We start from the raw sequence: 14,567 nt of genomic DNA on the forward strand, positions 1-14,567 counted from the left end.
TGTGTTAGTTCTAAGACTTCCAAAAAGTCCAGTGTGGGTATACAGGTGAGGGGAGACTGGTACAAGAGGGTGCTGGCAAGATGGATAGGAGCTAGACCATGTCTGTCTTAAAGCTATGGAAAAGCATTTAAATTTTTTATCCTAACTATACTGGAGAGTTGTAGGAAGAGGAGTGACCCAGTATGATCTATGCTTTTAAAACATCACTCTGAGAGTTATGTGGAGAAGGAATTACAGAGGCAACAGTCAAATCCAGGAGACTAGTTAGGAGACTACTGGAATTGTTCAGGCAACAGATGATGGTGGCTTGGACTATGGTCCCTTGTTGCCATGGTCTGAATGTTTGTATCGCTCCCCTCCCCTCAATTCATATGTTGAAATTCTAATGCTCAATGAGATAGTATTAGGAGTTGGGGACTTTGGAAGGTGATTAGCTCATGAGGGCAGAGCCTTCATGAATGAAATCAATGTGCCCATAAAAGAGACCTCAGAGAGTTCCCTTGCCCGCTTCTTCCGTGTGAGGATACAGTGAGAAGTCTGCAACCTGGAAGAGGGTCATCCCCTGACCATGTTGGCACTGTGATCTCAGATTTCAGCCTCCAGAACTGTGAGAAATAAATTTCTGTTGTTTATAAGCTACCTAGTCTGTGTTATTTTGTTACAACTGCCTGAATGGACTAAGATATTGGTGGAGACAGATAAATGGATGGATTTGGGATGTTTTTAGGGTGGGAGAGTAAATAGGAGTAGAGTAATAGTTAATATATCTAATCGCTGGATTAGACATAGATGAAGGAAAAGGAGGAATTAAGAATGATACCTACATTTTGAGCTGAATCCACTGAGTTATTTGTGCTGCCGTTTACTATGATGGGTCAAAGTGAGGGAAGAACAGATTTGGACAGAAAAAAACCCCCAAAATTCTTTTTGGACATGGTTAGATAGAGAGGCTTATTAGACATCCAAATGAAGGTATATGTGATTTACTCAATTCCCATCGAACCCCTTCTTGCAAGCCTTTTTACAGAGGTTAGAAAATTAAAAACATTTCTTCTCAGGTCCTCTTGGAGCTAGAATTCCACACAAAATTTAGGCACTGGCAATCAGAGGCATTCATAAAGACTTGGAGGGCAAAAGTGAACATTTTAAGATGTTGGCTGTATGAGAGGAAACTGGATATTCTGGGTCAACCATGGAATTCCCTGGAGTCAAAACTGATATAGGTGAGCAGCAATGGACTTCCCACTACATTTCCGTGGGATGATTAGTTTCTCCTGGATGTATTATTCTTGGGTGTGTGGCATCTGGACCTGATTCTCTGGCCTTTTAAAAAATTCTGTAAGCTGCTCAATACCTTGTAACAAGTACTGTCCTGTTTAAATTAGCTTGGAGAATTCTGTTATATACAACTAAGCACCCTGATGAATAAAGTGTCAAATGTTAACACTTAGCATTATTGCTAAGAGACATTCTGCCATCTCCCATAGTCCTCCATCCTTTCAGGAGTGAGTATGAAAATTTAATTTTAACCCATCAAGATAGAGAGCTGAGAACACCCATACATGAAAAAAGCCTGATATAATTATCTTCAACGATAAACAGAAGATATGCCCCAGTAATTTCTTGGCCAAGGAAATTTCTAAGATGCTAGGTACGAGAAAATAGGGTCTATTCAACAAGAAATAACAAACCAAGTCATGAAAACTAATAAATCAGGATTGGAATCTCCCCTCCCCCCACTGCCCCAAGCTCATCCAGCATTAATGAGTCTTTGGCAGCGTGTCCTTTATGTTTTCTTTTGAGCGAAAGGGCTTCTGTGTGTGTTTGAGTTATTGCTGCAAGAGACTAGAGGGTACTGGTTTTTCTGGTGTTTGCTTACTGATGAAATAGGCACTGAAGTTAATGGACCCTAAGACTCAGGCACCATGAAAGGCTTTCTAAATACTCTGAGCAAAGACCTTATGAGTCAGATAGGTGGGAATAGTTGACGAAGTGACATCAGCATATCACAGCCTGTTTGCTAATCTATCACAACACAGTATGGATGGGAAACTTTTTCTTGCCTATTTCTAGGGAGGGTCATTAAGCAGTGGCAGACTCTTTATAATAATAAAATGGGCTATAGCAGACGGTCTTAGCACCTCATCAGTCTTTACTATTCCCATTTGTACCTATAGCTTTCTACTGCAAGCACCTATGACTCATCATTTTTTTTTTTGGGTGATTATTTAAAATTTATTTTCCATTTTTTCATGTTTTGCAGGAAAAGATACAAAAACAATTAAGTAAAAAATGTAAAAGGGATTAAATATTTTAAAGATTGTCTTTTCTTCAGGTTTCTAGGAGCACATAATTAAGTCCAACATGTATACTCCATTTCCTGCATTATTTCCTTTTTGCTGTCCATTTTTAATGTCCATCATTATATTTTCATCTTAACTCCATTATTTCTTTTTTTTTTAACATCTTTATTGCAGTATAATTGCTTTACAATGGTGTGTTAGTTTCTGCTTTATAACAAAGTGAATCAGTTATACATATACATATGTTCCCATATCTCTTCCCTCTTGCATCTCCCTCCCTCCCACCCTCCCTATCCCACCTACTGCAAGCACCTATGACTCTATGTCTGGGAGTTTTCTCTGGCCACAGAAGCCTGGCCATGCAGGACTGGCCAGATGTGCCGGGGGGTTAGCACCTGTGGGAGCACCCCTAAACTGGTGATGGACTGGAGTTGGTGGATAAATAACTTACCATTTTTTGGGGTGCAATAATTCTGAGGCTCTCTCTCTAAAGTGTTCCAGAAGATCTCCAGCAGGATAAAGCCTCAGTTACCTGCAGCAGTAACCTGCTTATTATCCTACTCTATAATGGTTATCTTCCCTTCCCTGTCTCATTTCCCTGTTCCCTTACTGGTACAACTCCCAAATAAATGGTTTGTACCCAAATTCTTGTCCTGGGTTCTGCCTCTGAAGAAACCCAATGTAAGACAATGGTTAACATGTATGTAGCACTTACTAGTTGCCATACACGGTTCTAAGCACTTATGTTTATTACCTGTTTAACCCTCACAAAGCCCCATTAAATAAGCAATATGATTATACTCATTTTACAAAGGAGGATCCTGAGGTGCAGTAAGTTTGAAATATTTGTCTATGGTGAAACAGCTAATAAGTGGGAGAGCCAGAATTTGAACAACAGGCAGTCTGGCTCCAGAATCTATGCATTTATCCACTGGTCTGTACTATAGGTTGTCATCCAATACTGTAGCCACTGGCTAAATGTGGCTATTTACATTTAAATTAATTAAAATAAATTAAATTAAAATTCAGCTCTTTGGTTGCACTGGTTATATTTCATGTGCTCAAGAGCCACATGTGGCTTGTGGCTATTGTCTTGGACAGCACAGATTTGGAATATTCCCATTGTTGCCAGAAGTTCTGTTGGACAGCACTGTTATACAAGACCTTCTTTTAAACTTATGGTCTGTCTCAAACTTCCTTAACATTATAGAAACACTCACTTATCCAGAAACACCCTCTATAGAAGACATAGTTGAGGGCCAGAAAAAGGGCCAGGAAAATGCATTAGAGCTCTTTGCCATTACTCATAAGAGAGACACTCAGATCCTTCTCTTAACCCTCCTCCTTCTGACTTGCTCCAGCCGGTTCTACTGAACATGAGTCTATCGTTTTCCTGATGATGTTGAATTAGCAGGTGAAAATTCAGGTAGACTGGGCCTGGGGCTAGAGGCAGATATATTAACGAGGACCAGAAGAAACCATCACAACCCAAAAATGTGATCCTGAGATTCTGACTAAGAGGATCTCATAGTCAACTGAATATGAATAACTAATATGCTAACTGAAAACAATGGACCAAGAGCTCAAAAGCACAGAAGTTGGGGTCAGCAGGTGTGGAGGTAAACAGTCCAACTAATTCAGGCCCTTACATAGGATGCAACACTGTGACTGATGTTCTCTTGATGACGGCTGTGAGTCATCCAGAGAAGGTTAAGAGGAGAATGTCATGCATTTTAAAAGGGTTTCCATCCAAAATGGCTTTAAAAAATGTGTGTTTTCCATTTAGAGTATGTTTCAGTTACCTGGGAATTTACTTTAGCTAAAACTCTCATTATTCTGAGAGTGTTGGATGCAGGAGATTTTACTCTAATTAGTTTTATAAGAAAGTTTTAAGGACCTGTATTTCTACTTTCTTTGCAGTATGGAACAATGCTCTCAGACAGGGAGGTGAGAGTCAATTTGGGTCCTGTGAGTCAGAGCCAAGAAAGAATTTTAATCATCTGAGAGGAACCCAACCTGAGTAATTCCTTGACGTCATTCACTGTCCATCTCTCAGAGTGACCAGCTTGGATCTGGGCCACCATGCTTTGCTCATTCTCTGCAAGGCACAGACAACTCTAAAAATATTCTCTAAGAAGGGACTTCTGTGGGTTAGATGTTGGCATCCCTATTTCTCTGGGGTTTGGAGGAAGAAGCCTCCTGGCTGGTGGCCTGTGATGGGGAGTGGGACTCAGTTGAGTCAAGCGTCCAGTGGATTGAATCTAATTTGAGGGTTCTGCAATGACTGTATCTCCTACCCTTCAGCCAGTCTTCTTAACTGGTTTAGCAGAAGAGAAAGCTGTGTAGAGACATACATTTCTAGTGCAAACTCTAGTAGGGCAGGGAAAGCCATCAAGAAACAAGGACCCCAGACAAGCACAGGGCTCTGAGGACTTGGTTGCTTCTGTCGGTGGTGTTATACGGTGGGCTGAAAATTGGAGTGATTGCAAGCCTTTAAAAGGAGTAGTTAGACCCAAGATTTCCTTCTATATCCTATGTAGTTAGATGACTAGGTGTCAGAAAAGACTGCAGGATTGCCATAATGAATGGTAAAACTCCCAGCCTCCTTTATTACTTATTGGCTTATACTCCACCCCCCAACCCCCATCCCGCTGACCCTTGCAGGAGTCCTCTTAGGACAAATGAAAAGCCAAGGGAAAAGACTTACAGTTATTCATTTCATAGTTTAGCCCCCCCTCCCCCAATAAAATGACAAGGTTGCTTCTCATCTAGTCACTCTGTATTCAGGTCCATCGATGGACAACTCTGCCATCCTCATCTTCTGATTAGCATGTTACTACTTCCCTCTTAAATATAAATCAGCAGCTAGGGAGAACTAGAAATGTGAGGGTAGTCTCTAAAGTGAGAAGAACAAAACAAACAACCTATGTTTAACAGCTTCAGAGAGCTAGAAGACAATGTTGCACCCATTAAATAAAAACAGGAGGATGTAAAAAGTAACACAGAATTTTTTAAAAGCTATTGGAAGTTAAAAATATGATCAAAAGAATTTAAAAACAATGTAAATTTGAAAAAAAAACCTCCCAGAAAGTTGAACTGAGAGAGAGAGAGAGAGAAAATTATCAAAGAAATAAAGCAAGAAAATTTCCTTGAATTGAAGAACACGAATTTTCTTATTGCAAGTGTTCTCCCAGTACTTAGAACAATAAATAAAAATAGTCCACACCAAGGCAAAACATCATGGTATTTTAGAAGACTGCAACAGAGAGAAGGAGAGGGAGAGGGAGGGAAGGAAAGGGAGAGAGAGGGAAGGAGAGGGAGAGAGAGAAAGAGAGAGAGGAAGAGACCTTATAAAAAATAGAAATGGATTTCTCAATAGTCACACTGGAAATAGAAGACAAATAGAGAATACTTTCACAATTCTGAACGCAAATGATTTCCAACTTCGAATTCTATTTCTGGAAAAATCTATCATATAATGATGAGTTTGCTCCACCAAAGTGAGGTAGTAAACCAAGAATTAGGGACAAGTAGGACCTAGGAAAAGGAATAAACAGGTGATGGGCAGAAAGAAAATTAAACAAATGAAAAGAGAGGGAATTACTAACTAAAAATGAAACATACAAAGAAATGTAATCAAAGTACAATATGTGGCTCAGCTAGTCTGTGCATGGCCTTCATAATATAAACACTGAATATCTATCTGACAAACAAATAGATGATATTACTATATGCGAGGATAGGTATGTGTTTTATTTGGGTGGAGGGTGATATACAAGGACTCTTGTTAAATACACCACTGTAATATAAGCATCAGGAGGGCAGGGGTTTTGTTTCATTCACTGTGAGTTGCTAGTGCCTAGAACAACACCTGGCACATAGTAGGTCCTCAATAAATATTTGTTGAGTGACTAAATCTTTCCCCTAAGGAATATTTCTCCAAAGAAATTTGTAAAGAAAGCAGAGAGTAAGTTAAAGCTCATAAAAATAAACGTCAGAAGCTACAGTACATGGAATCTGTTTCTCTCTACAATTTAATGACTATCATTTTCAAAATTTAAAGGTAATTACATAAAATAGTTAAACCAAGCATCGAAACATTTGAGACAATTTGAAAGCAAAAGATATTCCTGGGAAACCATTCGCTGTAAATCCTCATGCTAGTTAGTTTGACTGGGGATGCCTTGAAGCTCAGAACAGTTCCAGGAAAATCAAAATGTAATTTTCTCGATTTAGAAAGCAAGGCATTTTATTGACTTTTTCTTCCATTATCTCACAAATATAATAAAGGATGGGTTGAGGAAAAATGCCTTATTTTGCTTTTCAAGCTGGAGTTCGGAAGAGAAGCCCTTCCTCTCACGTTAGATTCCAGAAAGTTTTCACCATGACACTGATTCCTTTTATGAAATAAAAAGAGGTGCGTCTTTGGATCAACAATCTGCTTTTCCATCTAATGGATCTAAACTGGGTGCAGTTCACCTTGGCTGCGAATTTACTGCTGACTCTTAACGGGAATGAACCCTTGGAACTGTTCATTCATCATCCCCTCGCTCACTCCCCTGTCACCGAACATTTGCTGTACACCTACTATGCTCCAAACACTGTGCAAAGACACTAGTGGAGGAAGATTAGGTCAAATAATTCTGGGTGCTCAGTGCTAAAATAGCCGGTCCCATCGGGGTATCCAAGAAGACATCGAAAGCGCAGTACCAGGACAATTTGTGTGAAGATGGGCTTCCTGGTCCGGGTGCGCACTCCTCTTTCTTGTCAGAGCGCAAGGATCCGAGTCTCTGCAGCTTTTATAGAAACTTTCACCGACTTTACCCCAGGCAGGAGCTCTGCTCGGATTGTGGGCTACGCATCGCGTGCCTTTGGAGTGGAAGGCGCCGCCGGGGATTGTGCCCCGCTAGAGGTGGCAGCAAGGCTGTCGGTCCTAACACTTCAGAAAAGTCCTAGTTACACAGACAGAGTCTCTGGAGAGGCTGTCAGCTTTTCAGTCCTTAGCCCCAAGAGTTCAGTTCCCCCTAAATTCATATTTTGGGGCCTCTTGGGAGGCCAAACCCCAAACGCGATTCCTCCTGCGCTCTCTGCGGGCTTCCCCGCTCAGCTCGCCGCAGATAACTTGGAGGAGGCTAGGGAGCCTGGGGCCCAAGGTCTGGGGCCTTCCGGACCTTCTCTCCTACCCCGCCCCCTGCGCTGGCCCTCTCTGGGGAGCGGCGCTGCCCGGAGCTGCTGGGGCGGGCTCTACTCCCTGCCAGACCTCTGGGACGGTGGCAGTGGTCCGGGAAGAGGCGGCGAAGAGGGCGGAGGCGTTAGTCAGCTCCCAGCTGCGCCTTTCCACCCGGCAGCCCCTTTCCCCGGCCAGAATCCGGGAAAGGGACGCAGAAGTGTCCCCTCACATTTGCAGGGCTCTGGGAGAAGGACCCCCAAGTAAAGGCCGCTTCGGTGTCACCGGTCGCATCCGGAAGCGAGCCCTACCATTGGGGCGCAGAGAGACAGTCGCACTACTACAGCGGAACCGCTTCGAGAGCAGCGCTTCCTGGTGTGGGATTACAGGGGTCCTGGGAGTCCTGCTGCCCTGCTTTCTGCCGTCAGAGCCCGCAGCCGCCTTCTCGGTGCGGCGCAGCGTTCCCGGGGGTAGAGGAGACTCCGGGTCAAGCAGCCTCTGTGCCTTCTGCCCGCCGGGGTAGCAGGCCCGGCAAGAGTCGCCCGGTCTGGCGGCCCGGATTCTTTGGGGCTGTTACCTGGAGTTTCGGTTGCCCAGGTGCTGGAGGGCGACCCGTCTTCGGCCCGCAAGAGGGGTTCTGCCACAGAAAATAAGACCCGGAGGGCCTAGACAGACGTCCGCTGAGCTCCCTTCTGACCTGCAGAAACGGTCGTCACCAGCTGCGGACATTCCGCCAGCCTCTGGCTTCGCTCCCTGCCCCCGCACCCCTGGGCGAGGCTTCCGGAGAGGCTTCGCGAGCTCAGGAGGGCCCGGCGGGAGCCCTTGGGGTCGCAGCTACCACGTTCAGCGGGGCTAGCCTGAGGGCCTGAAGGTGGTTGCGCTCCTTCACTTATTCCGCACTGCCTCTGCCCCCCAGACACTCTACGCCCCTTCGGCCAGAGCTGGGATCTTCTCCCAGCGCCCTGGTGTCGCGGGCGCCCGCCGCGCGGACTCCAGACCCGGCTTTCCGTAAGGAAAAAGGGAAAGGCAGAGTCCTGTGCGCGTGCCTGTGCTTGTGTCTATGTCCGTGCTTGGGGGACAGTGTGTACCCCTGTGCATATAAAACTTGCCTGTTTCCGAAAGCAGAAACTCGGGGGGCCGCTTTCGGATCTGGGCGAGGTCGGTATGGATTGATGCGAGCTCCCTCCTTTGCGAACAGCTGGTGAGGGCGCGTCTGCTGCAGCGAGTGCCGGCGATCTGCGGAGTGTCTGTGTGTGAGTGCGAAAGGAGGGCGTGTGGCCGGGGTCCAGGTAGGTGAGCGCTGGACGTGCACCCTGCGGGAGGCGTGAGCGCGCGCACCCGCCGGCCTGTGGCTGCGAGTGGCGCGTGTGTGAAAGTCCAAAGGTTGCCCCGTTGGTAGGCGCTGACCCCGGACAGCTCTGCAATCAAGGGCTTCAGGGAAGTGGGGCTGGGGTGTAGGGCGAGACAGGTAGAAACTCGGACACAGGCGTCCTGGCCCAGCAGCTTGGAAAACAGAAGGCAGAGGCGCCAGACAGCTGTGTAAACCAACTCCAGCGCCGCAGCGCAGGATCCCCGGTTAGAGTGGGGGAGGCAGAACCCGCAGTCGAGAATTCGGGAGCACGCGAGGAATGCCTAGCCCTCTGCGCAGACAGTGCCACTCCTCTCTTTCACTCCTACCCGTCCCAGAGAAGCGAGAAGAAAGAGGCTAGGTTGCCAGACTGGCAGCAAACCAACTTTGCGGGGCCCTGGGCGCCAGGGCGCGGCTGAAGGAGAGGGAGCGGAGGATATCCCAGATCACCCCAGGTGGTCCAAGGAGATCAGTTTTTCAAGGACCCTTTCCCCCCCACCATCCCCTTCTTCCACCGTGGCCTATTTCATCTGAGATCCCTTCAGAATCTAAGGGACCGGGCCGGAGTCCCTACTGGCGTGGCTGGAGGGAGTGCAAGGCCGGAGTTCAGGCACAAAGAAAGGGAAACTCTGGCCCCTCACTGTCGGTGACACCAAACTCTACACAATTTGCTCCCACTTTCTGGACGTCGAAGGCTCTCAGCTCTCTCCGAGCCCTCCCGCTGCCCAAGCAATGACCTCATTGCGAGTGACAGCCAGAGCGGATGGTTCCCCTCCCTAGTCGACTGGTGTGCGGACGCGAGCAATGACGCAATCGGAGCTGGGTCGCTCCTGGCCACTTTGGATTGGCCGCGCGGGCTCGTGGGGACCTCCCCGCCCCCTATCGCTGGCATAAGAGCAGAGAGCTCCGCGGGGAAGACGCCCACAGCAGGCGTTTTGTCTATCCCGGTGGACCCGCAGCTCGCGCTCTCCTGAAACTCGAGTCGCCAGGTGAGAACTTCCCACTCTGCTCACTCTTAATTACCAGCCTCTGCATAGTTCATCTAATTTGCCCCATCTGCCTACCTGCCTCTCTTTGCTTCTCACGGCCATCCCGGCCCACCTATAGCCAGGTGCTGCTAGCCGTCTGTCCCCTTGGAAGAAGGCAGGAGATTGGGGCTGTCAGCTCATTTTCTTCTAACCAGCTCCAGTGGAACCGCAAGCATCCCCAGGGCTTCGCCTGGGCGCTGGAAGCTCCGTGAGCCCAGCCCTAGTTTCCGAGCCTTCCTGGTTCTGCGGCCCCTGCATTTGTGCCGGTCCTTTGCGTGCAGGATTCTTCCCGAGTTTGGTCTGGGAGCGCCCTGAGCAGTCTGTGTCCCGAGGAGGGATCACGTTTGGTTCTCGGGACGGTTGAGCCCTGAAACTTCCTCTGAGGCGCCTCCAGCCTGCGAGCGTCCCTGGGGCACTGGCACGGACTTGGGGCAGTGCAGTCAGCCGGCCAGAACATTGAGCTGGCGCCCAGCACCTGCTGCTAAACTGCACTTCAGCAGAGGCTGGCTGTTCGGGCAGAGCCGAGAGACGCCAGTAACCGGCATGTTAAATTATCCCCAACCCAAACCCACAGACTGAGAGATTAGCGCTCCTTTCCAGTTTGCCCTTACTGCCTTCCTCTCCCAACTGTTGGTGGCGAAGTCCAGAGGAGGTGAAGGTGGTCCTAGACTTCTCAGTCCCTATGAAGACAGGCACAGTCTACAGCAAGGGTGGGTTCTCGCTTGGTTTCTGCATAGGGCAGAAGGTGTGGATTTATGTGCATGTGTGTGGCTTCTTCCTGGCTTTCCACGGGACAAAACCGGAACCCCCCGCCCTCACCCCAGGACACCTGTTTCTGCTGTACCATGCGATTCACTGTAATGTATATTTTGAGATTCAAAGCAGGCCATCTGGCAAATGAACCCAACCGAGCCGTGGGGAGGCGGGGTAACCTGCCCGAATTCTCAAGGCAGTCGTGGCAGAGGCCGGACTGGAACTTGGGTCTGTGGGCTCCAGGAGGTGCTTGGTCTTGGTGCAGCGGTAACGTCATTCTCCCTTTACAGAGAAGCATCATGGGCTTCGGGAAGTCCTCCCCCTTCCTGGCTTTCAGCATCTTGGTCCTGTGCCAGGCAGGCAGTCTCCAGGCGACACCACTCAGGTGAGACAGCCTGAAGCCACGAGAGCGTTCCCCTTCCACTGCCCCTGGGATCAGGCAGTTCTGTGCCTCTGAAGTCACAGCAGTGGGAGACTCCCAGTGAATCAACACCCTCAGGTGTACACTGGCCTTGAGCCCTGTGGGCTGGCAGTCAGGAGAGCCACATTCTCAGGGAAAGCCGCGGAGACCAGGAAGCCTGGCTGCTTATCCTGGGAAGGAGGCAGGCAGGGGCTTAGAGTCTGTGTTGGGTTTGCTTCCTCTCTCCAGGTCTGCTTTGGAGACCCTCCCAGATCCCGGGGCACTCAGCGAGAAGGAAGGGCGCCTCCTGCTGGCTGCACTGGTGAAGGCCTATGTGCAGAGCAAGACCCGTGAGCTGGAGCAGGAGCAGGAGCAGGAGACAGAGGGCTCTAGGTGAGGCTCCCCACCCAGCCCTGGCATATTCAGGAGGACATACCCCAGAGAGGTAGGAAAGACCACATCTGGCCAAGAGTTCAGCAGATTGTCCCTGTTCGCCAGGACATGGGACTCAGCCATTCTCAGCCTACATGGAAGACAGAGGTCCACATGCAGCTGGAGGGACTGTGGTTAGACACATTAAAAAGATCCATTCCTGAAAGCTGTTAGGAAATGAAATGGGGAGGTGTGGAATCACTTACTCTGGGAATTGGTCTTGTCCGACTGAGGAGAACACCCAGCCCTGGATGAGTTAGGACCGGTGAGTGTGAAGCCAGGGGATGGACTGTTATAGCTCAGGATGTCTTAGAAATTTAACCTGTGTATGTTGTTCTCTCACACCTGCAAGGCACCTTCATTGCACATTTGCAAGGTGAAGCCAAAGGCCTTGCAGAGGGTGGGGTCAGGTAGAGCAGTGTCTGAGGTAGGTCCGGAGACTTTAGATGTGTAGAATCTGTGGAGATGTGCATGTTCTCATGGGGCCAGACACCGCTCCCCAGCCCCACCTCCCTGTGCACCCTGAGCTTGGAGCTCACACCAGCAGAGTCACGTGTTGCACCTGCATTCACCCTGAGAACCTCTCTGCAGAGCAAGAAGGACTGAGCAGCATGTGGAATGCCAGAAAAGGTCACCCCTTCCCCCCGCAGCCCTTCCCCACACTGCCCTGGCTCAGCGAACCTCTGAGTTCTCCTAATGGAGGATGCGTGAGCCACCCCCCTGCCTGCCCCTCTCGTCTCTCTGCTCCAGGCGCCCCCTCCTGGGTCTAACCTTCTGCATGACTGCCCTCAGGGGCAGCCCTGGTGCATGGTATTGTCTGGCATGTCTTTTCCCTGCAGCCTGGATGGCTCCAGAGCTAAGCGGTGCAGTAATCTGAGTACCTGTGTGCTGAGCGCGTACTGGAAGGACCTGAACAACTTTCATAGATTCTCTGGCATGGGCTTCGGGCCTGAAACACCTGGCAAGAAAAGTGACATAGCCAGCAGCTTGGAGAGGGACCGCTCCTCCCATTTTGGGGTGCCCCAAGATGCCAAGTGAACTCCTTCCTCTCCTTCCTGATTTCCTTTCTTGCTCCCATGGATGAAGTTAATGCATGCAGATTTTACCTGGATTGCTCTTCAAGCTGGTATTGGTAGCTTTGCTTATGATAGAGAATGCTGGGGACCTCAGGATGGAAAGAAAGAGAGCAGGACTCACAGACAAGGTTAGAGATAAGAGAGTGAGGGAAGCTTCTGAGATCCCAGAGAATGTCATGGCAGAGCCGTCCAATTCCTGCTTCATCCCTCATGCCTCATCATTGATGAATAAACCTATTTTCTAAAAGGATTTGCACTTTGGTGGTCATTATTCTGGTCCCTGTCCCAGGCCTGAGAGTGCCCAGGGCCTATGCTTGAAAGTAGCCCTAGCCTTACGGTAGTAGGATGCAGGGCTTGGTGAGGGTCCCTGTGAACCAGCTCCAGCAATGAGAACAGGTGTGCTGAGGAGCAGGTAAGCACTTCAGGGGGAGGATGCTGCAGACCCTGTGCTCTGAGCCTCTTCCAGGTAAGACTTCAGGGAATTTTCATTTTTCTATGGAAAGTGGTTTTGTTGGTGCTCGTGGCTAGGGTATGACCTCTATATGCTCCTTACATGTTGGGGTGGGTGTATCTAAGGGGTGATAAGTATAGGATTTTAGCACTTGCCACATGGCTTAGAACTGGATTTTTTTGTGAAAATCTTTGGGCAGGGCTTCTAGCAAAGGCCTCCAGGCCATTTCCCCTAACAGCTTTGATAATTGCATTTAGGAGAAACACTTATTCTTAAGTGGTGTGTCAAAGAGCTACAATTCTCTTTATGAAGGCCTTATGGGGTAGGCACCTGCCCCAGCCTCTCACTGACAGGCCTTCTCTTTTTCTCCATCCTGCAAATCAGCATCACTGCCCAGAAGAGGTCCTGCAACACTGCCACCTGTGTGACCCATCGGCTGGCAGGCTTGCTGAGCAGATCTGGGGGTGTGGTGAAGAGCAACTTCGTGCCCACCAACGTGGGGTCTGAAGCCTTTGGCCGGCGCCGGCGCCGCAGGGACCTTCAGGCCTGAGCAGTGAAATGACTCCGAGAAGAAGGTGATTGCCTTGTACTGTCAGATGGGAGGGGAAGGGATTTGGAGGTTAGGACCCACATTTTGAAACCCACTGGACCTGGCTGCAGATCCCTTCTCTCCAATTACATTATTCTTCTTGAGTTAGTGAGTTCCTCCTACAACTCAGCTTGAAATCAGAGCACTAGGACAGGCTGCAGAGATGCAGTGTCATCTTTCTGAGAAGAGAGAAAAAAAAAAAACTTGCTGTATTTAGAAAGGTAGGGCCTTGCAAATCTTAACCTGGGCCACTTGTCATTAATGAACCCGGTTTCAGAAAGCCCTCAACTCTTGATCAGTATTCACAGATTCAGACCAGAGGGCTATAATTATAATACTACTGCTAATATTAATAGTGACCATTGAATGGTTTGCTCATCATTTGCCTTCAAAGCTTGCTTACATCTCATATCCATAATTTATAAATAGTGTTCAGTTGAAGAAGCACTTCTATAAATTTGTGTTCTTTCAGTAATAATTGTGATTATTTTCTTCTTGTCCTTCTGATTCTCCTAGTTCTCTTTCTTCTTCTTTTCCTCTTCCTCCTCCTCTTCTTTTTTATTTTATTTCTTTTTCATCTCAGGTTACCATGAAGCTGAACTCACCACTTCTATTAACTTCCGTTGACAATAACTTGGTGAGGAGGCCCCAAGGAAGATATACATGTTTGCATCCTAATAGATATCGAGAAAAAGCACCTTTGTCACTTGAAAGGAATGAAACTGAATGCAAAATAAGCTAATTCCATATTTCTTGTGCATCTTTTTTATATTTGATTCTATGTGCAGTAAATGTGATGGCATCTCTCATTAGCTTATCTGGTAGCAAATTGGTTCTTTGAAAGCTGTCCTGTTGACCATGGCAGCTCTGCCAAATCTTAGGGGGACATTAAATCACTGCCTCTATGGCCTCTGGGGACACATGGTAATGGTGATGCTATGCTTTATTGTCTAAGAACATGATTGTATAATTTGTTTAAGGAAATGTCAATATTGTGCCATTTGTGAACTTCATTAAGAT

The 14,567-nt window shown here is 48.0% G+C and overlaps 1 protein-coding gene across 1 annotated transcript; it reads left to right on the forward strand.

Moving 5' to 3' along the window:
- The first annotated feature begins 9,699 nt into the window (after positions 1 to 9,699).
- On the forward strand, positions 9,700 to 12,757 carry LOC132369868 (calcitonin). Its single transcript, XM_059929570.1, has 4 exons — positions 9,700 to 9,807; positions 10,890 to 10,984; positions 11,249 to 11,392; positions 12,271 to 12,757. Exons 2-4 carry the CDS (start codon positions 10,899 to 10,901, stop codon positions 12,467 to 12,469), a joined length of 429 nt encoding a protein of 142 aa, XP_059785553.1. The 5' UTR covers positions 9,700 to 9,807; positions 10,890 to 10,898; the 3' UTR covers positions 12,470 to 12,757.
- Positions 12,758 to 14,567: the final 1,810 nt, after the last annotated feature.

Source organism: Balaenoptera ricei, chromosome 8 (genome assembly GCF_028023285.1).
Source record: "Balaenoptera ricei isolate mBalRic1 chromosome 8, mBalRic1.hap2, whole genome shotgun sequence".
NCBI lineage: Eukaryota > Metazoa > Chordata > Mammalia > Artiodactyla > Balaenopteridae > Balaenoptera > Balaenoptera ricei.

Coding starts and splice junctions, on each gene's coding strand:
- LOC132369868 (XM_059929570.1), top strand. CDS start 10,899: ATGGGCTTCGGGAAGTCCTCCCCCTTCCTGGCTTTCAGCATCTTGGTC. Junction 10,985..11,248: donor CTCCAGGCGACACCACTCAG/GTGAGACAGCCT, acceptor TCCTCTCTCCAG/GTCTGCTTTGGAGACCCTCC. Junction 11,393..12,270: donor CAGGAGACAGAGGGCTCTAG/GTGAGGCTCCCC, acceptor TTTTCCCTGCAG/CCTGGATGGCTCCAGAGCTA.